Below are 25,539 nucleotides of genomic sequence, written 5' to 3'. Positions count from 1 at the left end.
CAAATAAAGACACATATATGTAACATATATTTGTTATGCTTATAAATGTATACTTTTGGTCATAACAGTAAATACAAAGTCAAAAGGCGTTATGTGTGGGAATTTGAACTAAATGTTTGCACTGGAGGTGTGTACTAGTGGCTAAATCCCTTGTTTCTTTTTATGTAAGTGTAAAAGTCTATCAGGTGGTGTAGCAATCTATTATGCTAGCCCATGTTTGAACCCAGATTTGGGTTCAAATGTCAGCGGTGCTATCAGCTGGCCAGGCTTCTACACAAAAATGATTTGCTATGTCTGGGGTGGCATGGCCTGTGGTAGATTGGCATCATGTCCATGAGCTCATCATGTCCATTATCCTCATGAACAGGATAAAGCAGTTTTGAAAATGAAATGTTAATGTTACAGTTAAACTAGTCATTAAAATAATAACTACAGTGGGGTCAAAAAGTATTTAGTCAGCCACTGATTGTGCAGGTTCTCCTACTTAGAAAGATGAGAGAGGTCTGTAATTTTCATCATAGGTACACTTCAACTATGAGAGACAAAATGAGAAAAAAAAATCCAGGAAATCACATTGTAGGATTTTTAAAGAATTTATTTGTAAATTATGGTGGAAAATAAGTATTTGGTCAATAACAAAAGTTCAACTCAATACTTTGTAACATAACCTTTGTTGGCAATGACAGAGGTCAAACGTTTCCTGTAAGTCTTCACCAGGTTTGCACACACTGTAGCTGGTATTTTGGCCCATTCCTCCATGAAGATCTCCTCTAGAGCAGTGATGTTTTGGGGCTGTCGCTGGGCAACACGGACTCCACAAATTTTCTATGGGGTTGAGGTCTGGAGACTGGCTAGGCCACTTCAGGACCTTGAAATGCTTTTTACGGAGCCACTCCTTCATTGCCCGAGCGGTGTGTTTGGGATCATTGTCATGCTGGAAGACCCAGCCACGTTCCATCTTCAATGCTCTCACTGATGGAAGGAGGTTTTGGCTTAAAATCTCACGATACATGGCCCCGTTCATTCTTCCCTTAACACGGATCAGTCGCCCTGTCCCCTTTGCAGAAAAACAGCCCCAAAGCATGATGTTTCCACCCCCATGCTTCACAGTAGGTATGGTGTTCTTGGGTTCTTCTTCTTCCTCCAAACACGACGAGTTGAGTTTTTACCAAAAAGTTCCATTTTGGTTTCATCTGACCACATGATATTCTCCCAATCCTCTTCTGGATCATCCATATGCTCTCTGGCAAACTTCAGACGGGCCTGGACATGTACTGGCTTAAGCAGGGGGACACGCCTGGCACTGCAGGATTTGAGTTCCTCTCGGCGTAGTGTGTTACTGATGGTAGCCTTTGTTACTTTGGTCCCAGCTCTCTGCAGGTCATTCATCAGGTCCCTCCGTGTAGTTCTGGGATTTTTGCTCTTCGTTCTCATGATTATTTTGACCCCACGGGATGAGATCTTGCGTGGGGCCCCAGATCGAGGGAGATTATCAATGGTCTTGTATGTCTTCCATTTTCTTACAATTGTTCCCACAGTTGATTTATTCACACCAACCTGCTTGCCTATTGTAGATTCACTCTTCCCAGCCTGGTGCAGGTCTACAATTTTCTTCCTGGTGTCCTTCGACAGCTCTTTGGTCTTGGCCATGGTTGAGTTTGGAGTCTGACTGTTTGAGGCTGTGGACAGGTGTCTTTTATACAGATAAGGAGGTCAAACAGGTGCCATTAATACAGGTAACGAGTGGAGGACAGAAGAGCTTCTTAAAAAAGAAGTTACAGGTCTGTGAGAGCCAGAAATCTTGCTTGTTTGTTATTGACCAAATACTTATTTTCCACCATAATTTACAAATAAATTCTTTAAAAATCCTACAATGTGATTTCCTGGATTTTTTTTTCTCATTTTGTCTCTCATAGTTGAAGTGTACCTATGATGAAAATTACAGACTTCTCTCATCTTTCTAAGTAGGAGAACTTGCACAATCAGTGGCTGACTAAATACTTTTTGACCCCACTGTATGTATAGGCCACAGACTGTGAAATAAAAGCAACCAGTATGTGGCATTATTAAGTGATGGATGTGGAATCGTAGCAATCACCATGTACAAGGCAGTTGGGATGAAGGACTGTAAAGTTTTCAAAATAAAATAATGTATTTTCTATTTTCATTTCACTAAGTTATGAGGCATAATTCGGAAAATCCCTCCCAGTTGTCCATTTATATGAATGAACAGATTTGCTGTTTATACTAGGATCTCATATTAAATCCCCTGTTTTTGTTCTTACTTGGTAATCTTTTGCAGGATGGATGATATTCAGCTGTGTAAAGACATCATGAGTCTGAAGCAGGAGCTGCGTAAGATCGTGGTAGTGCCAGGTATGTGTATTGACATGTTTCATTCAGTAATACTGTAAAGCAGCTCTGCATTACTGATGGTGATGTGCAGTGCTGTAGCAGGGCAGAAAGTTCGGCCAGTAGGCTTTATTGGTCCTGTGACGGTAAGCTTTATGTGGTTTATGTGATTGTCAATGGGGATCTGTGTGTGTGCATGTTGAGCTGGGGTGGAGGAGGAATCGGTGGTGTGTCTGGATGTGTTTATGTATCAGGGAGGCTTTTAGGATCAAATTCTTTCATTGTGAATACAGCTGATCTGGCACTTCCTGATATAGATGCTCTTCATTTCACCTTCTCTTGCCCATTGATGCATAGAGTATGTCACACAGAGCTACCGGTAAATAAGATTAATAACAGGTTTATGTCTCTAGAGAAACTGTACCAAGCAGTTTGGTTACAGGAGGAGACTGGATATTTGAAATTTCCTCTGTTATTAGCTGTGCAGCAATTGAATTCCATTGTGTTATGTAATATAAGGCTAAGTTTAAAAAAAGAAAGCTTCGAGAAGCAGGTCTTTTTTAATGTACAAACTCAAAGAATTTGTGACTGTGAGCAGTACTTTACCATTACAGATCCCCATAAACATTTACCATTGGTCCCACCCTAAAAAAGAAAACAACTGAATGAATAACATACTACTTTATATGGCTAAGTGGCTCATACGATAATATGTTGATCTATTAGCTAGTATTATAATCTTATTATTGATTTAACAATAATAAATAAGCAATCTAATTAGATAGCTAATAGGGACAACTGAAAGGTTGAGGGTTTCGAATCCCAGCTTTGCCATGCAGCCACTGTTGGGCCCTTGAGCAAGGCCTTAACCCTCTCTGCTCCAGGGGCACCCCACAATGGCTGACCCTGCGCTCTGCCCCTAGCTTAAAAGAAAAAGCTGGGATATGCGAAGAAAGAATTTCGTTGTACTGTACAACTGTATATGTATACAGTGGGGGAAATACAGGGGTTAGACAAAATAACTGAAACACCTGTCATTTTAGTATGGGAGGTTTCATGGATAAATTGGACCAGTTTGGTGGCCAATCTTCATTAATTGCACATTGCACCAGTAAGAGCAGAGTGTGAAGGTTCAATTAGCAGGGTAAGAGCACAGTTTTGCTCAAAATATTGCAATGCACACAACATTATGGGTGACATACCAGAGTTCAAAAGAGGACAAATTGTTGGTGCACGTCTTGCTGGCGCATCTGTGACCAAGACAGCAAGTCTTTGTGATGTATCAAGAGCCACGGTATCCAGGGTAATGTCAGCATACCACCAAGAAGGACAAACCACATCCAACAGGATTAACTGTGGACGCAAGAGGAAGCTGTCTGAAAGGGATGTTCGGGTGCTAACCCGGATTGTATCCAAAAAACATAAAACCACGGCTGCCCAAATCACGGCAGAATTAAATGTGCACCTCAACTCTCCTGTTTCCACCAGAACTGTCCGTCGGGAGCTCCACAGGGTCAATATACACGGCCGAGCTGCTATAGCCAAACCTTTGGTCACTCGTGCCAATGCCAAACGTCGGTTTCAATGGTGCAAGGAGCGCAAATCTTGGGCTGTGGACAATGTGAAACATGTATTGTTCTCTGATGAGTCCACCTTTACTGTTTTCCCCACATCCGGGAGAGTTACGGTGTGGAGAAGCCCCAAAGAAGCGTACCACCCAGACTGTTGCATGCCCAGAGTGAAGCATGGGGGTGGATCAGTGATGGTTTGGGCTGCCATATCATGGCATTCCCTTGGCCCAATACTTGTGCTAGATGGGCGCGTCACTGCCAAGGACTACCGAACCATTCTGGAGGACCATGTGCATCCAATGGCGGTGCCGTGTATCAGGATGACAATGCACCAATACACACAGCAAGACTGGTGAAAGATTGGTTTGATGAACATGAAAGTGAAGTTGAACATCTCCCATGGCCTGCACAGTCACCAGATCTAAATATTATTGAGCCACTTTGGGGTGTTTTGGAGAAGCGAGTCAGGAAACGTTTTCCTCCACCAGCATCACGTAGTGACCTGGCCACTATCCTGCAAGAAGAATGGCTTAAAATCCCTCTGACCACTGTGCAGGACTTGTATATGTCATTTCCAAGACGAATTGACGCTGTATTGGCCGCAAAAGGAGGCCCTACACCATACTAATAAATTATTGTGGTCTAAAACCAGGTGTTTCAGTTATTTTGTCCAACCCCTGTAAGTATTTGATCCCCTGCTGATTTTGTAAGTTTACCCCCTTACAAAGACTTGAACAGTCTATAATTTTTATGGAAGGTTTATTTTAACAGAGAGAGACAGAATATCAACAAAAAAATCCAGAAAAAAAACATTAAATAAAAGTTATAAATTAATTTGTATTTAATTAAGGGAAATAAGTATTTGATCCCCTACCAACCAGCAAGAATTCTGACCCCCACAGACCAGTTATGTGCACAAAAGGCACACAAATTAGTCCTGTCCCTGTATAAAAGACTCCTGTCACAGAATCAGTTTCTTCTGTTCAAATCTCTCGACCACCATGGGCAAGACCAAAGAGCTATCAAAGGACGTCAGGGACAAGATTGTAGACCTGCACAAGGCTGGAATGGGCTACAAGACCATCAGCAAGAAGCTTTGTGAGAAAGAGACCGACCGCTGTTGGCACGATAATTCGAAAATGGAAGAAATACAAGATCACAGTCAATCGCCCTCACTCTGGAGCTCCATGCAAGATCTCACCTCGTGGGGTAAGAATGATTCTGAGAAAGGTGAGGTCAGCCCAGAATTACACGGGAGGAGCTTGTCAATGATCTCAAGGGAGCTGGGAGCAGAGAAATGCTGGATATGACCCCAAGAACACCATCCCCACCGGGCATTTCTCTGCCTCCAAACACGGCGAGTGGAGTTGATGCCAAAGAGCTCAATTTTGGTCTCATCTGACCATATCACATTCTCCCAAGCTTTCTCTGAATCATTCAGGTGTTCATTGGCAAACTTCAGACGGGCCTGCAGGATATGAGCCTTCGTGAGCAAAGGGACTTTGCGGGCACTGCAGGATCTCAATCCATTACGGCGAAGTGTGTTACTAATGGTTTTCTTGGTGACTGTGCTCCCAGCTCCCTTGAGATCATTGACAAGCTCCTCCCGTGTAATTCTGGGCTGACCTCACCTTTCTCAGAATCATTCTTACCCCACCAGGTGAGATCTTGCATGGAGCTCCAGAGCAAGGGCGATTGACTGTGATCTTGTATTTCTTCCATTTTCGAATTAGCGTGCCAACAGCGGTCTCTTTCTCACCAAGCTTCTTGCTGATGGTCTTGTAGCCCATTCCAGCCTTGTGCAGGTCTACAATCTTGTCCCTGACGTCCTTTGATAGCTCTTTGGTCTTGCCCATGGTGGTCGAGAGATTTTAACGAAAGAAACTGATTCTGTTACAGGTGTCTTTTATACAGGGACAGGACTAATTTGTGTGCCTCATGTGCACATAACCGGTCTGTGGGGGTCAGAATTCTTGCTGGTTGGTAGGGGATCAAATACTTATTTCCCTTAATTAAATACAAATTAATTTATAACTTTTATTTAATGTTTTTTTTCTGGATTTTTTGTTGATATTCTGTCTCTTTCTGTTAAAATAAACCTTCCATAAAAATTATAGACTGTTCAAGTCTTTGTAAGGGGGTAAACTTACAAAATCAGCAGGGGATCAAATACTTATTTCCCCCACTGTATATGACAAATAAAGGCGTTCTATTTATTAAGTGCATTATTAAGAACAACAATCCCACAATAAGATGCACTATGATAATTTCCAGTAATGCCAAGGTGAACCGAACAGTTCAGTTTAGATGTTTCGGTCACACTCATTGCCCACCAGTGGATAAAATAAATTTAAATAAATAAATGACATTGGGTGATCAGGTGGCGCAGGGGTAAATCACACCAGCCTGCTACCAAACCCCAAATCTCAGCAGTGCTGTCGGCTGGTCAGGACATAGCCGAACAGCCTAGCCATTGGTAGGTGCACTTGTCAGTGCGCTCTCATTGCCAGTACTTTATAAATACAAGTGAACAAAAGGTGAATTCGTTTCTCCTAATTGCCCTAATTGTGAACAATTTAGTGAATGTCTTAACGTAGAATTAACGAGCAAATTACCTGACTTGTTTCATTCTTACTTTTTCTATAATTCAGAAAAGGAAAAGAATAAGAAGCACCGACAGAAGGAGGAGGAGCTGATACAGAAGATCCACAAGCTGGTGGAGAAGAGGGATTTCCTGGTGGACGACGCAGAGGTGGAGAGACTGAGGTGTGTGTGTGTGTGTGTGTCAGACCGAGATAAACAAGAAATATAACAAGAGTAGAGAAGTAATGAGCAGAAGGAATAAGAAGAAAGGTGTGTAGGTGGTGATTTGCACTTTGTATTAACCTCCTGCCACGCGGCTTTCCTCTACACCCACACACTGGCTTTGTGATAATAAGAAGTTTGCTCGGTGCCCACACTCAATCCAACAGAGATTCAGTCTTATTTACTACACAATGTAGACCTGGACCAGACTCAGCGGAATTGTGATTTTCAAACTCTTCTTCTCATGGCTATCAGCAAAAAGTGTAGTGCAGGTGCTGCACAGGTTCAAAGACCTTAGGGACTGAGCTTGATTCTTGTCTTTTCTCCCATGTACTATATTGTCTCAATTTCCTTCCAATTTCTTAAACTTGCATTATTTACTACTGGATTTGCTACTGGATTTGACTGTGGGTAAATCAGTGAGTAACTAAATGGGTAAGTGCTGCTGGCAAGGCAGTATCCCAGACTAGCACCTGCTCATCTGTCATGCAGAAGGTGTCGGCTGCTTCTTTATACCAGTCAGTGGTGGATTATTTCAGAGATTCCTACTGTGTACGCAGGGTCAGACTATGCCCCAAGTGTTTCTTTACTGACTAGATCAGACAGCGGCAGCTATGAGGAAAACCCCTGTCTGACCACTCCTATGACAGACAGGAAAGTTAGAAAACTTAAACTAGCATGCTAACCAAGTGCCCTCCGTCCTTATCGACTCACAGACCAGGTGACCTAAGAGGCAAATGTCACATGACTCACTAATTGTTAAATCACTGTTTTTATCCCCTCCATTCCTTGCAAAAGCAGTTTTGCAAAAGGATTTTCATGATTTACCACTGCTTGATCCTGGTCAGGGCCACAGTGGGTCCAGCTTTTCTGAAATCACTGGGCACAATGCAGTAACACACCACTTAGTTCACTATGTAGTTACTTAACTGGCTGATTCGATTCCAACAATAGTTGGCTAGTGTAGTTTACCACCGTGCCACCCGAGCACCTTTGCAAAGAAATTAACATATTAAATTCAAATATTTGAATGTCTTTTTTTTCTGGTGCCATCAGCTAAAATATTACCCAGAAAACCCCCCAAAATTAAGGCGGCAACTCTCATCAACAAACATCCACATCTCGATTTCAGATCTCAGTGTTGATATGGACCTGGATGACCATCTAACAGACACAGACGGTCGCATAGGGTTTCTCCTCATTTAGGCATCAGGTTTAGGTGTCAGCCCAAGTGGTGGGGAACAGGATCACTGGTTGGTGATAAGAAGTGGCTTGTAACTGTATGTGTCTGAGGGATGACGGGGGATCAACAACTAGTGCAAGCAGGTGAAGAATTGCAATTTGGAGTTTTACAAATTACAAGATTGGGAATAGAGAAATGGAAAAATAGATAAATTAATTAAGTGAATGACTGCTGCTAACGATGGGAGGCCTCATGGCAAAGTGTATTCCTGCTTTGTTCCCAGTTGTCTCTGTGTGCCACCAGACCAGTGGCGGCTGCTGGTCTTTCAAAGAGGGGAAGCTCATTGTCGACTTACATCATAAAATTTGTCAATTTATTTATACATAAATTCTGCCCTCCGTTCCTTTTCAAGAAAATGGCCTGTGATCCTATCGTACCAAGTAGGCGTCTTTTCCAGGGACTTGACCAGTGTCCTGAAACAAATACTATGAGTGTGTTTTATTTACACAATGAACAATGGAAATGGTAATTTCACCAAGCAAATACCAAGAAATGGGTTGCAGTTTGTCTTTCGGCTTCACTCGCAAAATCCACGATGGGACTGAAGCTCCCAGTGATTAAGTGACGTGTAGATCTCAAAATAGCTGTCAACCAAATGGGATTCAGCCTTTCGACTGATCCTCCAATCATCTTGTAGAAGCTCCACGTCCAGACCCGCCCACAGCTCCATTCACCCCCAGAGACGCTCAGTGTCCGGGGGCGGGACAAAATTGTGGCATTTATCCAATGACCGGCGAGTTTCGAAGCAATGAAAAAAACTTTTCCATGCAGTCCCGTTGAAATGAATAGACGCTCAGCTTCTACGGGCAAATGCATTGACGCTACGGGAATGTATGAGAAGTTAACAAAATCGAGTCAGTCGATTTGTGATAAGTAGCTGATTCTGAACAAACTCGTCTTCGAGATGATGTTCTAACGCATTTGTAGTCAATGAAATGTTAACACAACTGTACATATTTGACCATTTAATTTTTGACATTTTAGGGGAAGCTGAGCTTCCCTTGCAGTCTTAGATAAATCGCCACTGCACCAGACCCACTGTGACCCTGACCAAAATAATAACCCCTTGGCTCTATAAAGTTTGGCCTGATTATTTACATACAAGTTGCCACACACAGGTTTAAATGGTTATTAATTTCCGTACCTGACTTTGCTTGATAATGAGCTATAGGAAAGCAAAGGAACTGCCAAAGGACCTGCGAGAAAAGCTAGTCAGACTATGAAACAGTTAGATCTACAGTAGACCTCCGTGAAGCTGGCCCCCCATGTGGTCAGAAATGGAATATAAATATTATTATTCGTTTGTGCTGCGTTTGTGCTGGTTTGTGTCGTAGGAATCATCGTTTGTGCTGGCACCGTTTTAGAGAAATTAAGTATTATATTTTATTACCCGTGACGTCACTCAGCCCCCCATCAGAGCCCAAATTGCACCAAAAGCATCTCATTCGTTTGTGCTACGTTTGTGCTGGTTTGTGCTGCTAAAAGAAACATTTGTGCTCTTTTAATTCTCAAGTTATTACGCTATAAATATTACACCCGTGACGTCACCAGCCCCCCCATTAACGTCCAAATTGCACCAAAACCCTTTAATTCGTTTGTGCTACGTTTGTGCTGGTTTGTGCTGCTAAAAGAAACATTTGTGCTCTTTTAATTCTTAAGTTATTACGCTATAAATATTACACCCGTGACGTCACCAGCCCCCCCATTAACGTCCAAATTGCACCAAAACCCTTTAATTCGTTTGTGCTACGTTTGTGCTGGTTTGTGCTGCTAAAAGAAACATTTGTGCTCTTTTAATTCTTAAGTTATTACGCTATAAATATTACACCCGTGACGTCACCAGCCCCCCATTAACGTCCAAATTGCACCAAAAGCATCTCATTCGTTTGTGCTACGTTTGTGCTGGTTTGTGCTGCTAAAAGAAACATTTGTGCTCTTTTAATTCTCAAGTTATAGGCTAAATAATACAGTGTATCACAAAAGTGAGTACACCCCTCACATTTCTGCAGATATTTAAGTATATCTTTTCATGGGACAACACTGACAAAATGACACTTTGGCACAATGAAAAGTAGTCTGTGTGCAGCTTATATAACAGTGTATATTTATTCTTCCCTCAAAATAACTCAATATACAGCCATTAATGTCTAAACCACCGGCAACAAAAGTGAGTACACCCCTAAGAGACTACACCCCTAAATGTCCAAATTGAGCACTGCTTGTCATTTTCCCTCCAAAATGTCATGTGATTTGTTAGTGTTACTAGGTCTCAGGTGTGCATAGGGAGCAGGTGTGTTCAATTTAGTAGTACAGCTCTCACACTCTCTCATACTGGTCACTGAAAGTTCCAACATGGCACCTCATGGCAAAGAACTCTCTGAGGATCTTAAAAGACGAATTGTTGCGCTACATGAAGATGGCCAAGGCTACAAGAAGATTGCCAACACCCTGAAACTGAGCTGCAGCACAGTGGCCAAGATCATCCAGCGTTTTAAAAGAGCAGGGTCCACTCAGAACAGACCTCGCGTCGGTCGTCCAAAGAAGCTGAGTGCACGTGCTCAGCGTCACATCCAACTGCTGTCTTTGAAAGATAGGCGCAGGAGTGCTGTCAGCATTGCTGCAGAGATTGAAAAGGTGGGGGGTCAGCCTGTCAGTGCTCAGACCATACGCCGCACACTACATCAAATTGGTCTGCATGGCTGTCACCCCAGAAGGAAGCCTCTTCTGAAGTCTCTACACAAGAAAGCCCGCAAACAGTTTGCTGAAGACATGTCAACAAAGGACATGGATTACTGGAACCATGTCCTATGGTCTGATGAGACCAAGATTAATTTGTTTGGTTCAGATGGTCTCAAGCATGTGTGGCGGCAGTCGGGTGAGGAGTACAAAGATAAGTGTGTCATGCCTACAGTCAAGCATGGTGGTGGGAATGCCATGGTCTGGGGCTGCATGAGTGCAGCAGGTGTTGGGGAGTTACATTTCATTGAGGGACACATGAACTCCAATATGTACTGTGAAATACTGAAGCAGAGCATGATCCCCTCCCTCCGGAAACTGGGTCGCAGGGCAGTGTTCCAGCATGATAATGACCCCAAACACACCTCTAAGACGACCACTGCTTTATTGAAGAGGCTGAGGGTAAAGGTGATGGACTGGCCAAGCATGTCTCCAGACCTAAACCCAGTAGAACATCTTTGGGGCATCCTCAAGCGGAAGGTGGAGGAGCGCAAAGTCTCGAATATCCGCCAGCTCCGTGATGTCGTCATGGAGGAGTGGAAAAGCATTCCAGTGGCAACCTGTGAAGCTCTGGTAAACTCCATGCCCAGGAGAGTTAAGGCAGTTCTGGGAAATAATGGTGGCCACACAAAATATTGACAATTCAGGAACTTTCACTAAGGGGTGTACTCACTTTTGTTGCCGGTGGTTTAGACATTAATGGCTGTATATTGAGTTATTTTGAGGGAAGAATAAATTTACACTGTTATATAAGCTGCACACAGACTACTTTTCATTGTGCCAAAGTGTCATTTTGTCAGTGTTGTCCCATGAAAAGATATACTTAAATATCTGCAGAAATGTGAGGGGTGTACTCACTTTTGTGATACACTGTATATTTTTTTATAAAGTGAGGACACCTGGCCCCTAAAAATGTCCAAATTGCACCAAAACCCTTTAATTCGTTTGTGCTACGTTTGTGCTGGTTTGTGCTGCTAAAAGGAACATTTGTGCTCTTTTAATTCTCAAGTTCTAGGCTAAATAATATATTTTTTTTTATAAATTAAGGACATTTAGCCCAATAAAATGTTCAAATTGCATCAAAACCATCTCATTTGTTTGACATCATTTTGTTTGACGTCATCTCATCTGGATGATGTCATTGGATGTGGATTCCACTTTGTACAGATATGTCAAAGCACTCAGCCATACTGCGTATCCTCTTCAATATCCTCTTGAAACTAAACACGCAGTTTTAATTGGTTTTCATGTTTTAATTGATATTCCTGCAATATACACAACTTATGGCAGAACATAACTTACCACACGTTTGTAAACTGTGAATCACTTAACACTACAGAAATATACACTACAAAAGTATAGGTTTTACATGGCTTTCTCTCTATTCATTCTTATTTAGTCGCATCAATAATTTTAATGTCAAAAGTCCTTTGATAAATAAACCAATTGTCCTTATGTGACTTCTTAACGGTGGGAATCTTTATTTTAAGCCATGTTTCCATGAGGACTAAAGTCTGAGATACAGGGTGGGGACCTGTTTGACTGTAAGCAGTCATTTTCAGACAGCACAACTTAAACTTAAACCCCTAAAATTTCTTTTCCAGGTAAAAACGTGACTAAAATAACAGTAATATGACTTATTTTCAATATTTTGTACTTTATTGTCACTTTATGAAGAGAAAAGTGTCTCAGTAGACTCAACATCAGTAATAAAATACTGAGGCAGAGTTGGAGTGTTTGTTGTATGAATACAAGTATTTTATGAAGAATGCAATGCATGTCTAATTTGACATGCAGTTTACTGGTGATCAGGATTCCCATATGTGTATCACTGTAATGACACTGTAAAGATCCACTTACAAAACACACAAATATATAACCCTCACCATATAACGTCATATTAGTCATTAAGGTTATACTTGTTTATCCATCTCCCTGTGCAACTTGCTGTCAGTTCTGTTAGGTCTTCACAAATCTGCATACTTTACACATTTATACTTTCCATCATGCTGCCCTGCATATTTATTGTATTAAGATGCACTGCCTTGTCTAATTACACTGCACTCATTCATTTTGTTTGTACTTTCCCTTTCACTAGATAGCATGCTGCACCAAAACCTTGGCAGAATGTCATTCTGTTCCACTATACACCACATTACCACGTTATTATAAAGACCTACCTTTCAATTACGCTCACTGGCCAGTAAATTGGGCTTCAACAACCCAAGGCATGGCATGAAAAAACATTATTTTTATGCAAGTTTTATTTAAAAAAAAAACACATGAGAAAGACCATTGTCCTAGCAACAAAAAGTTGGTAGTCACGTTTGACTAAGGTCTGAGCATACTTTTCTTTTGTCCTCTCCTCAGGCAACTGTTGGAAGAGACATTCCAGGAAAGAGCTTTCATAGCGCATAAACACATAATTCTCATTTTAAGGTAATTTATTGCTTCTAATAAAACCCTGTAATAGTCCTCTGAGAATTTTAATCATATTAATGACATTTAGAACAAGATTGGACAGTTCTGTGAAAAATATAAAACAAACATATGCTGTACATACACATTAAAAGGCAAGTGAAAGACAAATCAACTGAAATTGAAAATGATTGCATCAAAAATATAGATGAAGGTAAAGGCAGATGAAGACAGTGACAGCTCTAGGTCTGGCACATGGTCTCATGTCCTAAATGAAGAGATCTGGAACATGACCAGATTAGCCTGCATACTTAGTTTCAAGAGAGCAAAAGTGTACCCACACAGTGCATCAAAGTGCATTGACATCACTGGCCACTGTACTGCAAAATTGTCCATTTCCAGTGAGAGTCTACCAGAGGTGAGCACACCAGCAGTGCTAAAATACAGAATTGATTACATTGATGACAGTCTTCATACTGGAAAGGCAAAGCACATGCTATCTGGAGAGAAAAGACTGCCGGTCTCTGAAGAACTCTGGCAGGTAAAAAACTGCTACATGTGTGGCGAGCCACAGAGGCTTACAAGATAATGCCACTCGGTAACCCAGAGCTACCCACCTACCAAGCCTGAGTACATTAAGAAAAGCCAAACAAGAGAGAGGGGATAGGGAGGTAGAACACAAACACCCCATCCTTTCCCCCTCATCTAATAAAATACAGTGTGCCTCATAGGGGCAGTATTCATGACATCGGCCTTGACAAATTTTTTATGCCACTATTGGACCCCCTCTCAACTACTAGTCAAAATACTAGTAAAGACTCAAGTGTAAGTTTTAATGCTACAGGTACAGTAGTCAAAAGGCTCACTAAACAGAAACATCAGGACATATATTTCCATATCAAGGAGTTCTGTCCTCACATGGAGATACTGTACTTCTATTCACATCCCAGTGGTGCAAATGCTGTCTGAGCGGCATGACATTAACGCCATATCAAACTGGGTCTCTGAATGGCTTAGAGGAGGAGCATCTGTACCAAAAGAAGTTGTTTCTGATTTCTCTCTTGCATTACTGGGTGGTCTTGTTAAAGCCTTTACTTCTTACTCTGGTTTGAAGACCTATATAAATAGAATAACAAAGACATCAGAGCTATAACACAAACCATGGAATTTTGCTGTGACTAAACTTTTTTAAGCTATGTTACATTTTGATTATTTGGTGAGTCTGTAGGTAGAATATACTTGTTGACGGCCCACAAGCATTTAAAACCTTTGAAATAACATTAACATTTGGAATTCACAAATCAATTTAGCTGTGTAACATGTGTATGGATAATGTTATGGATAACATTTTAACATTTAAAATGTTAAAGGTTTTTAAAGGTAATTCGATTATAATAAATTTCACTCTGTGATGCAATTTTAACATTGTTAGGGGCTAAGTGTCCTCACTTAATAAAAAAAAAGAGAGAGAATTTAGCCTATAACTTGCAAATTAAAAGAGCACAAATGTTTCTTTTAGCAGCACAAACCAGCACAAACGTAGCACAAACGAATGAGATGCTTTTGGTGCAATTTGGGCTCTGATGGGGGGCTGAGTGACGTCACGGGTAATAAAATATAATACTTAATTTCTCTAAAACGGTGCCAGCACAAACGATGATTCCTACGACACAAACCAGCACAAACGCAGCACAAACGAATAATAATATTTATATTCCATTTCTGACCACATGGGGGGCCAGCTTCACGGAGGTCTACTGTAGTGTTCAAAAAAATAGCAGTGATTTAAAAAAAGCGAATAAAGCACAAAATCATTACAATAACTTTTATTTCCATGAATGCAAATGCACTGAAAATACTACACTTTCAATTCTAAATCAAAACATTAACAAAATTTAGCCAGTTTGTGTTAATCCTTTACAGAAAGTTAAGAAAAATGAATATTAGGCTGTTCAAAATAATAGCAGTGCCAGCATTTTTCATTAAAAACTTAAAAAATGTATCTATAAACTGAAAAAAATGTTTGAGGTTCCACTTTACTTTAAATTACTGAACTTGTAACTCCCTCTGATATAATGATGACAGCACAACTGTTCTTAATTCACTGATTAGTGTTTTATTCCTAAACGTGAGAACTGTGATACAAAAATACAAAGACCAATGATATAAACAAATATACAATTGTACATAATTTAGATTATAGTATAAATATCCTTTAACCTCAGACTATAACGCTTTGCTTCACATACATCATAAAGTGCATATACATTTTCCCTTATACTAGAAACATTTACTATTTTAATATTTAGTGGCATAACAATTGTTTCTGAGATCTGTGTTGCATGGAGTCGACCAACTTCTGGCACCTCTGAACAGGTATTCCAGTCCAGGATGATTAGACTACATTCCACAGTTCTTCTGCAATTTTGGTTTTGCCTCAAAAAAGCAAGTTTCTGATGTCAGCCCACAAGTTCTCTATGGGATTGAAGTCAGGGGATTGGGCTGGCCACTCTATTACCTTAATCTTGTTTGTCTGTAACCAGAATGGTTTGGGTCATTGTCATGTTGAAACACATGTCCATTTTAAGGACATTTCTTCTTTGACATAGGGCAACATGATCTCCTCAAGTATTCTGATATATTTAAACTGATCCATGATCCCTCGTATGTGATAAATAGGCGTAACACCATGGTATGAAAAACATCCCCATATCATCATTTTGTACCACCGTGCTTTACTGTCTTCACAGTGTACTCTGGCTTGAATTCAGTGCTCGGGGGTCGTCTGACATACTGTCTACGGCCACTAGACCCAAAAAGAACAATTTTGCTTTCACCAGTCCACAAAATGTTGAGCCATTTCTCTTTGGACCAGTCAATGTGTTCTTTGGCAAATTGTAACCCATTCAGGAAACGTCTTTTTCTTAACAACGGGACTTTGCAAGGAGTTCTTGCTGGTAAATTGGCTTCACTTAATCATCTTCTGTACTCACTGGTAACTTCAGATGTTCCTTGAACTTTCTGGAGGTGATCATTGGCTGAGTATTTGCCATTCTGGCTATTCTTCGATCCATTCGAACAGTAGTTCCACGCTTCCTTCCGCGTCTTTCAGGTTTTGGTTGTCACTTCATCTGAGCATCTGAGATCATTTTAGCTGAGCAGCCTAGAATTTGCTGCACTTCTCTGTATGTTTTTCCCTCTACAATCAACTTTTTAATCAAAGTATGCTGTTCATCAGAACAATGTCTGGAACAACCCATTTTACCTAGTATTTCAGAAGGAAATGTGCTTTGACCAACCTGTGCAACATTTGCCACTCTCCTACCTTAAATAAGGGCCAAAATTGACACCCGTTCCTCTGCAGAATGAATGACTTCACCAATTGAACTCCTCACTGCTATTATTTTGAACAACCCCCTTTCAATTAATGCTTCGATTACTCAGAATGAGTGGCATGCATGTCCTAATTGTTGGGTTTGTTTTGTTTTCAATACTCTACTACACTTTCAAGTAAATTTTTTGCTATGTAGAAACAGCATTTCTACTAAAAACAGTGATTTATCAGGTTAATGGTGTTGTACTGCTATTTTTTTGAACACCACTGTATTAGTTAGATCATGAAACAGATATAAACATTCCAATCAGTAGTGTTCAGACTCTGATAAAGAAGTGGAAAATTTGGGTTTTGTAAATAGCAAGACATGGTCAGGTAAACCTACAAATATTTCAGTCCTAACCACCAGTAAAATTGGTCAGTATGCTTCACTTTTTCCCTGAGATGACCTGAGATGAGTATTTTACTTGGTGTGGCAGTGCTCAACATGCACAGTAAGGAGGTACTTGAAGAAAATGGGTTGCACGGTTGAGTTGCCAGAAATGAACTGTGCCAATGCCATTAAACAGCCTGCTTACAATAAGTGAAACAGTGATGACTAGCCTCAAAAGTGATTTGGAGTGATAAGATCCAAAATGAACTTTATGGACACAACCATGAACGTTATGTTTGGAGAGGCTTTTTAGTCATTAAGAATGGGCAGCTTTATCATCTGAGAAAATGATAGACCTCATCCACAGCTATCCCAAATGACTTCAAGCCATCACTGCTGCTGAAGAGGGGGCAAACTTTGTTAGTGCCCGATCACTAACTCATCATCCAGTAATACTGTGTGCTTGTCCAACATCAACACCTCAGAGCTTCAGTTCCTGTTTTCATTTAGCTTCTGTTTAGCCTCCATTTAGAGACCGTTTGGTAGGAATAAAAGAAACACATACCTTTCCTGGCTAGTGCCCACCAAAAAGCAATTACAGCAGTAGCTTCCTGCATGGTCTCAAGAGACAAACTGGAAAAACCAGCGACTTGTCTGTAGGGAAATATGCATTTCAGCCCCACTCTGGATTTCACACTTTGTGTCTGCTAGCTGGCTACCAACGACATTTTATCAACTGGACTTTATAGTAGTTACAGATGAAGTTTCACCTCTGATCAAATGAAATCCAAATAAAAAAAAAATAAACGTATGGTTCTTCCTCTGCCCTGGTGTATGTAAATCTCAAACGTAGTTTAATAGCACTGTTCCATCTTATAGCTATTTCTGCTCGATACCAGTGCTGGTGGTGTGGAAATCACAATTAGATGTTGCGTGGGAGGCTGATGTGAACGTCCTCGTTATCAAAAGAAACTCACAGAGAGCTTATTAGGTCCATCTGTCTGGTACCTACATTCACATACAGTATTGTAAAAGCAGATGAACTTTGTGGGTATACAATTACTGACCATAGCCCATATGTTGCTCTCATTGTCAGTAGGGTGGGACGGTGGCTCAGTGGATAGCACTGTTGCCTCACAGCAAGAAGGTCCTGGGTTTGATCCTAAGGTGGGGCGGTCTGGGTCCTTTCTCTGTCGAGTTTGCATGTTCTCACCGTGTCTGCGTGGGTTTCCTCCGGGAGCTTCGGTTTCCTCCCACTGTCCAAAAACATGCAAGTGATGTGAAGTGGAGATACAAAATTGTCCATGACTGTGTTTGACGTTAAAACTTGTGAACTGATGAACCTTGTGTAACCAGTAACTACTGTTTTTGTCATGAATGTAACCAAAGTGTAAAACAAACAAAAACAAACATTGTGAGCAGTATAAGTTCACCAGGTGCAGCAGTGTTGTTGGGATTTTTAACTTACCTGCTTATGGCGTCTTTATTAGGAACTCATTTTTATTAAGACTTAATCCTTGGTGTACAGTTAAAGATTAGCACAATGTTCGTGATTCCTCCTGCAGTCTTTTAATTAGTGGACACTTTATCAAATGTAGCTGTTGGCTTTATATTTTTGATCAGAGCACTATTCTCCTCACAACACTGACATTGCAGTGTTTAAAAATCCCAACAACACTAGCATATATTACAGTCATGGCCAATCAACCATTAGAAGTGGACCATTTTGATTGATAAATGGGGTACAGTGGGGTGACTAAGTGTACATAGCTACAGATGGGCCACAGTCAGTCATTGTGTACCCATTAAGTTTATGTGTATAAAAGGTTTACCTTATAAAATAATCAGGAAATGTACATACCATGGGCGGCACGATTGCTCGGTGGGTAACACTTTCACCTCACAGCAAGAAGGTCCGGGTCCTTTCTTTGCTGAGTTTGCATGTTCTCCCTGTGTCTGTGTGAGTTTCCTCCGGGAGCTCCGGTTTCCTCGCACAGTCCAAAAACATGCAGTAAGGTTAATTGGAGACACTGAATTGCCCTATAGGTGAATAGGTGTGTGTGTGTCTGCCCTGCGATGGACTGGCGCCCCGTCCAGGGTGTAACTGTGTAACTGTGAATTCATGTGTTCCAGTCACAACACCTAGCGGAATATATAGTTAGTTATTATACCTATTAGTAGAACACCAGCGCCAAGATTCTGAACTCCTCGGTTCGAAACACGGCATTGCCACCGGTCAGATGGGCACCATCTAGCGTAATGGCATAATTGGCAGTGCCTACAGCAGACACTGTTCTGCTATGGCACGATGACCGGACTATGTGGGTGGGGTCTTGAAACGCTGTGTAAGGACCCTGCTTGGCAGATAAAGAGGCACGATCATCGTTAAATATCATGTTTAATATTTATCCAGTGAATCACAGAGAAAATAAAATTGCAGAGAATGTTTTCAGTCTTAGTGTGAATTATGACGTTCACTGCTTGTTTGACTAAGTGAGAGTTAATTAACACCTGACCGACCCAGCGCCAGCTCTCACCTCCCTATGACTCATTCTGTCATTCTTTCACTCATTTTCACTCCCTTCTTAGTCATTCCTCATCCCTGGGTTTTTAATCATCTAACTCATGTGTCATATTTCTTACATCAAGCTTCTTTTATCTGTACATAGCTAATAGGTCGCTTGTGTGACGCAGTGGTCTATTACACTAGCCCACCATCAAAAAGAACCGGTTTCGAGTTTCAGCGGTACTCGTGGTTGGCTGGGCGCCTGCCCAGACAGTTTTCACAACGTTTCATGCATGTAGAGTAACCACATGCATGTGGTCTAAGTCTAATCAAGCCTCAGTTGAGACACTTGACCTGTGAAAAGACCAGGTTCTAACCAATTCTGTTTCTCCCCCACAGAGAACAGGAGGAGGACAATGAGATGGCCGAGTTTCTCAGACTGAAGCTCATGCCTCTGGAAAAACTGGCCAAAGCTACACAAAGTGAGTAAATGATCCACACACACGTTCTCACAATTATTATTTTCCATCAATGTGATGCTGATTTAAAATCAGAACACACAAGTGTCTCTCAAATTTAAGAATCAAATACTGAAATTCATCATTACTGATGCTCTGAGTACTGAATCCAATCCTACAGAGAAATACAAATGGGGTACAGGGGTGACAAAGTGTGCAAAGTAACAGATGGGCTACAGTCAGTGATTGGATACCCTTAAATATCACCTGTATTGTAGATGTGACTTAGACAATAATCAGTAAATGTGAACCATATAATTACGGCCTTACTACGCCAGTACAGCAAAATTCTTTCTTCACATATCGTCAGAGCGCAGGGTCAGCCATTGTACGGCACCCCTGGAGCAGAGAGGGTTAAGGGCCTTGCTCAAGGGCCCAACAGTGGCTACATGGCTGAGCTAAGATTCAAACTCTCAACCTTTCAGTTGCTTGCCCAAAGCCCTACCCAGTAGGCTACCACTGTCATTAACCAGTAAACGTGAGGCACTTACGTTGTGAAATTTCACAGCAAGTTGCACATTGTGACTCGATTTTCACTGCCGTAAATAAGGTAGGGCCTTAGATATAGGTGTACCTAATGAGGTGCTAATGAAGTACATGTTTATATTTATAACATTGAGTACTTTGGTCTGGCTTTGTGTTTTTTAATGTTTTTTTTATTTTGTACTATAAGTACAATTGGCCGTGTTTAACAGAGGGAAGGTCGGACAGTGTCTCTTCCTACAGCCATCTCACATGGAGCCGCAAATCTTTGCACTAAAATGCATTAGCAGCCACACACAATAACAGGAACACTAAATACTTAGCTCTCGTGCCTCTGGGCTTCGCTGTTAATTTAATCCAGTCAATTCAAAGGCCATGACAGGCCTGTGTTTCTTCTCAGGCTAATACCCAGTCCACACAGAGTTCAGCTCAGGTTTACAGAGTTCAACCATGTTTTTACAGTCTCTACGGTCGGGACACGAGTCAGCGGTTGGCCTACAATTAAAAGGTCAAAGTGGTATTTCGAGAATGTCATGCTCATCCTACTACCACTCCTGATGAATGAGTAATAACGAATTACGCTTTTACAGAGTGTTTAATCACAAAGTGGTTATCCAGTATTAACAGGGATTCTATACAGAGCTGATTAAGCTGATTATTACATAACAGTATTACATAACTGGATCTTGGGTTAAAAACAAAAGCATACAGGGAAGAAAGACGTTTTACACCAGTGTCCAAAGATGTATAAATCTGATGATGGGGGAGAACATGGAAGGAGATTACATTTACATTTCAGCATTTAGCAGACACTTTTATACAAAGCGACTTACAGTACAGTGACCGTATACTGTCTAAGCAATTATGTGTTAAGGACTTTGCTCAAGGGCCCAACAGTGGCAACCTGACAGTGGTGGGGCTTGAACCAGCGACCTTTTGATTACTAGTCCAGTACCTTAAGCACTAGGCTACAACTGCCCTAAAATGACTTACAGTACTGTGACAGTATACAGTCTGAGCAATTGAGGGTCAAGGACCTAGCTCAAGGGCCCAACAGTGGCAACCTTGCAGTGGTGGGACTTCAACCAGTGACCTTTCGGTTACTAGTTCAGTACCTTAACCACTAGGCTACAACTTTACCTTGGTGTCCATTGAGCCACTTTACTTATAGACCGTTTCAATGAGGGTAAACAATAACAACGCTACTGCTACCGCCATTTTTAAACATCCATCCAGCTGTCAACATGACGAGATTGTACTTTGCGAGTCTCCCGAACGCGGAACAAACGAGATATTAGCAGAAATGAATGATGGATCATCAAGTATCTTTACCAGCCCCTTTTGAGGAGAATTTAAGAAGTCAGTGTTTTTCCGCTGACCTAAAACTTTTGCCTGAGGTAACATACCCAGCCGTGTGTCACTACCTTGTTGAAACGGAGTGTGTTTACACCAGAGAGGCAGTGAAAGCATACCGCAGTTTGGACGCATACATTTAATTATTAAAATAATTATTGTGTCATCTCCCCTTTTGTGTCTGTTGAGCCAAGAGCCATTATAATATGATAAAAATATGACAAACTACAGTGAATTACTTCTCATCTGAATTAGAACATATTAGCTAATGCTAAAACAATTTTTTATAGCCTAACTGGAAATACATGAAATATTTTACAGTAAGCACAATGTATTCATAAATAGTATGTTTACTTTTTGTATTACAAAAGTAGAACCATGTTTCTTTACAGGTCTGCGTGTCATTTAATAATTAAGCTAAGCTAATTATTACAGCTAATTAAGCTGTTAATATAATTCCATATAGTGACATTTCCCCAAAATATAGTCCTATAAAGTTATGGCTTTTCACATCGCATTCTAAGGAAAATGTAAACTTTTTAAGGCTTATGTTAGGTTTATGTTTATTCTGTTCTATTAACTGTCACTTCCTGGACTCGTGAATATTCATTTGAAACGGTCTATAAAGCCCATATGCATACTTCGAAGTTTAAAGGTCCTACACAATTTCTGGCAGTGAAACTGTGAAATGAGTCTTTTCCAATTTGCTGTGAAATTCAAAATGTAAGGTTTGTGTTTAGTGATTTAACATTTTACATTCGCATAGCATTCAAGTGGCTAATTTACTGGTTAATCTGCCCTATGAGGCCTAAATGAATCCTAAGGTAATTCTGTTAGCAATTGCTTAGTCAAAATCTCTGAGATGTTGAAGTCTAAAGCAGCTAAAAACACTACTCAGGTAAATGAGTGTGGAAAACTCCCAACCACTTCTGTGGACGCAGAGGGGTGTGTGTCAAAACACAGACGAGAGACAGAACATGAAGCCTCACACCGTTGCTGATTTAATTGTGAAGGTAGCTGTGCTGTGTATTGTAGCTTTCATTTATTCTATCATTCAATTTATGAGTGTAATTTAATGACTGTCGTTAAAAGTGGCACTCTCTTGAAAACTCCTGGAAATCTGTGATTTTTGAAAATCAAGGTTCGTGAAATTAAGAACATTTTCTTGTCAATTTAGTAGGGCCCTAATTCTAATCCTGGAATATGAAACCACCATCAGGAAACAAATGTTCTGTGTGAACCCCTAAAAAAACCACATCTGTGTACACTAAGTACCTACAAAGGGGGTTGGGGCAGCTAGATGATCACATCAGAACAGAACACAGCCTAAAAGATGCACATCAGCAGGTGTAAAAACCAAAATCAAGCCCCCCTTGACTAAACTTTGTTTTGTTGTTCTTTCTCAGGTCCTCCGAAAGTGAAAAAGCCGACAGCAGAGCCTCCGGCACACAAGCCCTCTATTACCAAGACCAGCGTGGCTATTATAAAGGACTGCTGTGGAGCCACGCAGTGTGCTGTCATGTAAAGACCTTGCATTTGTTTTTAAGCTGCAGTCAGTACGAGAAACAAAAGTCTTAGTTAGGGTGGAACAAATGACAGTTTTTACAGTCCCCTGTGTAGAGTGTGTGGTGCCAATTTAGAAGTGCCATTATTCATTCATTATTTTTTCTCACAGTTTAGACGTTTTTATTGCTACAAAAAGCCAAGATACACTATATGAACTATATAAGGTATTGGGACACCTCGTCTAACTATTAAACTCATGTGTTTCAGCCACGAAATTATTAGCAGGTGTAATAAATCATTTTTATAAAGAAAATAATGCCTTTAACTTTGCAGCAACAGGGAAGGTTCTTTCCTGATTCGGCATTATTATAAAGACATGAAGAAAAGCTTGGTTTAAAGAAACTCCAGTGGTCTACACAGAGTCCTGTCCTCAGCCCCACTAAACAGATTTGGAATGAACTGGATCATCATATTAGTTTTTTTTTTTTTACCAACATCAGTGCCCAGCCATACAAATGCTCTTTTGACTAAATTGGCACAAATACCCACAGCTATACTTCAAAGGCTTATGAGAATCATTCTCAGAAGAGTGGCTGTTGTTATAGCTGAAAAGATCACATAGAGGTCACTGTATTTTAATTCAATTGGTTTTATTATATTGGTTCAGCAAGCTCAGGGTGAGGTGTCCAAATACTTTGAACCATATAGTGTATATTAGGTTAAGCGTGGCTGTGAATAATACTAGTTTTATCTTACTAAAGCCCCCAGTCAGTAATCCAGACTGAAGTTCTAGAATTTCAGTCTAGTTTTTTAAAAATAGCACTCAGATTCCAGGACCAAAAAAAAAGCTCAGATGACCAACAGCAGCCAGGAAAAGCTCTGTAAATATTACAAATGACCAGGAACAAACCTTGAGAGGAACCAGACTCAGGATCCACTCTGACTGGATCCTGAGTCTACATTAAATACAGTAGATATGTATAAATCAAAATCATTTAACAAAAGTTTAAGCAAGTGAAAAATATAAGAAACCACCATTCCATTTAGTCTGCAGTAGAATTTCAGCCATGACTTCTATAAGCTCTGTTAAGTTCTACATCGGAATTTGATACTCATTTTTAATGCAGTATAGATCGGTTCTGACCGTTAGTGCTTTACACCGAGACCAAGCTGGATCTGTTGTTCAGAAAGTAACAGTTCTGCAAAATGTATATTGCAAGTGTGGTGTTTCAGCTTCTGCACACCTACAGAACCAAGCAGTAACAAATCAGTGAAGTAAAATCAGTTGCGTTTTTGGATGATTGGGGCTGAAATGCTGAGCACGATGCAGCAAACGTTATTGAATCACATTTGCATCCATCAGACAATGCTGTGATGTGCCCCGCCGGTGTCATTATTAAAATCAGCGGCATTAGTGCGTTTTTGATGGACGCTGATATCCTGTGAACAGTGAGAAGCCAGAGATGAAATTCAGTTCAACAGTTTGATCACTCGAGAAGCCCTCATAGTACAAAAGGCCTTCATAAGCACAACACATTACAGGTTACTAGACAGGACAAAAGTTAATAGTGGGGACGCATACCCACACAATATATATATATAAAACTTGGATATAACTTAGAGTAGTCAGTGTACAACTTGTATAGCAGTGTAGATTTACTGTCTTCTGAAAATAACTCAACACACAGCCATTAATGTGTAAATAGCTGGCAACATAAGTGAGTACACCCCACAGTGAACATGTCCAAATTGTGCCCAAAGTGTCAATATTTTGTGTGACCACCATTATTATCCAGCACTGCCTTAACCCTCCTGGGCATGGAATTCACCAGAGCTGCACAGGTTGCTACTGGAATCCTCTTCCACTCCTCCATGATGACATCACGGAGCTGGTGGATGTTAGACACCTTGAACTCCTCCACCTTCCACTTGAGGATGCGCCACAGGTGCTCAATTGGGTTTAGTCCATCACCTTTACCTTCAGCTTCCTCAGCAAGGCAGTTGTCATCTTGGAGGTTGTGTTTGGGGTCGTTATCCTGTTGGAAAACTGCCATGAGGCCCAGTGTTCGAAGGGAGGGGATCATGCTCTGTTTCAGAATGTCACAGTACATGTTGGAATTCATGTTTCCCTCAATGAACTGCAGCTCCCCAGTGCCAGCAACACTCATGCAGCCCAAGACCATGATGCTACCACCACCATGCTTGACTGTAGGCAAGATACAGTTGTCTTGGTACTTCTCACCAGGGCGCCGCCACACATGCTGGACACCATCTGAGCCAAACAAGTTTATCTTGGTCTCGTCAGACCACAGGGCATTCCAGTAATCCATGTTCTTGGACT

At 40.9% G+C, this 25,539-nt stretch overlaps 1 protein-coding gene across 1 annotated transcript in view; it reads left to right on the top strand.

Moving 5' to 3' along the window:
• bmerb1 (bMERB domain containing 1) overlaps nt 1–23,440 on the top strand; it is a 37,328-nt gene extending 13,888 nt beyond the window's left edge. Inside the window, exons 3-6 of the mRNA XM_062996937.1 lie at nt 2,303–2,376; nt 6,575–6,689; nt 19,738–19,820; nt 23,099–23,440. Coding sequence (XP_062853007.1) covers nt 2,303–2,376; nt 6,575–6,689; nt 19,738–19,820; nt 23,099–23,217 — 391 coding nt within the window. The 3' untranslated portion in view covers nt 23,218–23,440. The remainder of the gene's footprint in view (nt 1–2,302; nt 2,377–6,574; nt 6,690–19,737; nt 19,821–23,098) is intronic.
• Nucleotides 23,441–25,539: the final 2,099 nt, after the last annotated feature.

Source organism: Trichomycterus rosablanca, chromosome 6, assembly GCF_030014385.1.
Source record: "Trichomycterus rosablanca isolate fTriRos1 chromosome 6, fTriRos1.hap1, whole genome shotgun sequence".
NCBI lineage: Eukaryota > Metazoa > Chordata > Actinopteri > Siluriformes > Trichomycteridae > Trichomycterus > Trichomycterus rosablanca.
The sequence above is the reverse complement of the archived record's forward strand: the minus strand, read 5'-3'. Positions and strand labels throughout refer to the sequence as shown.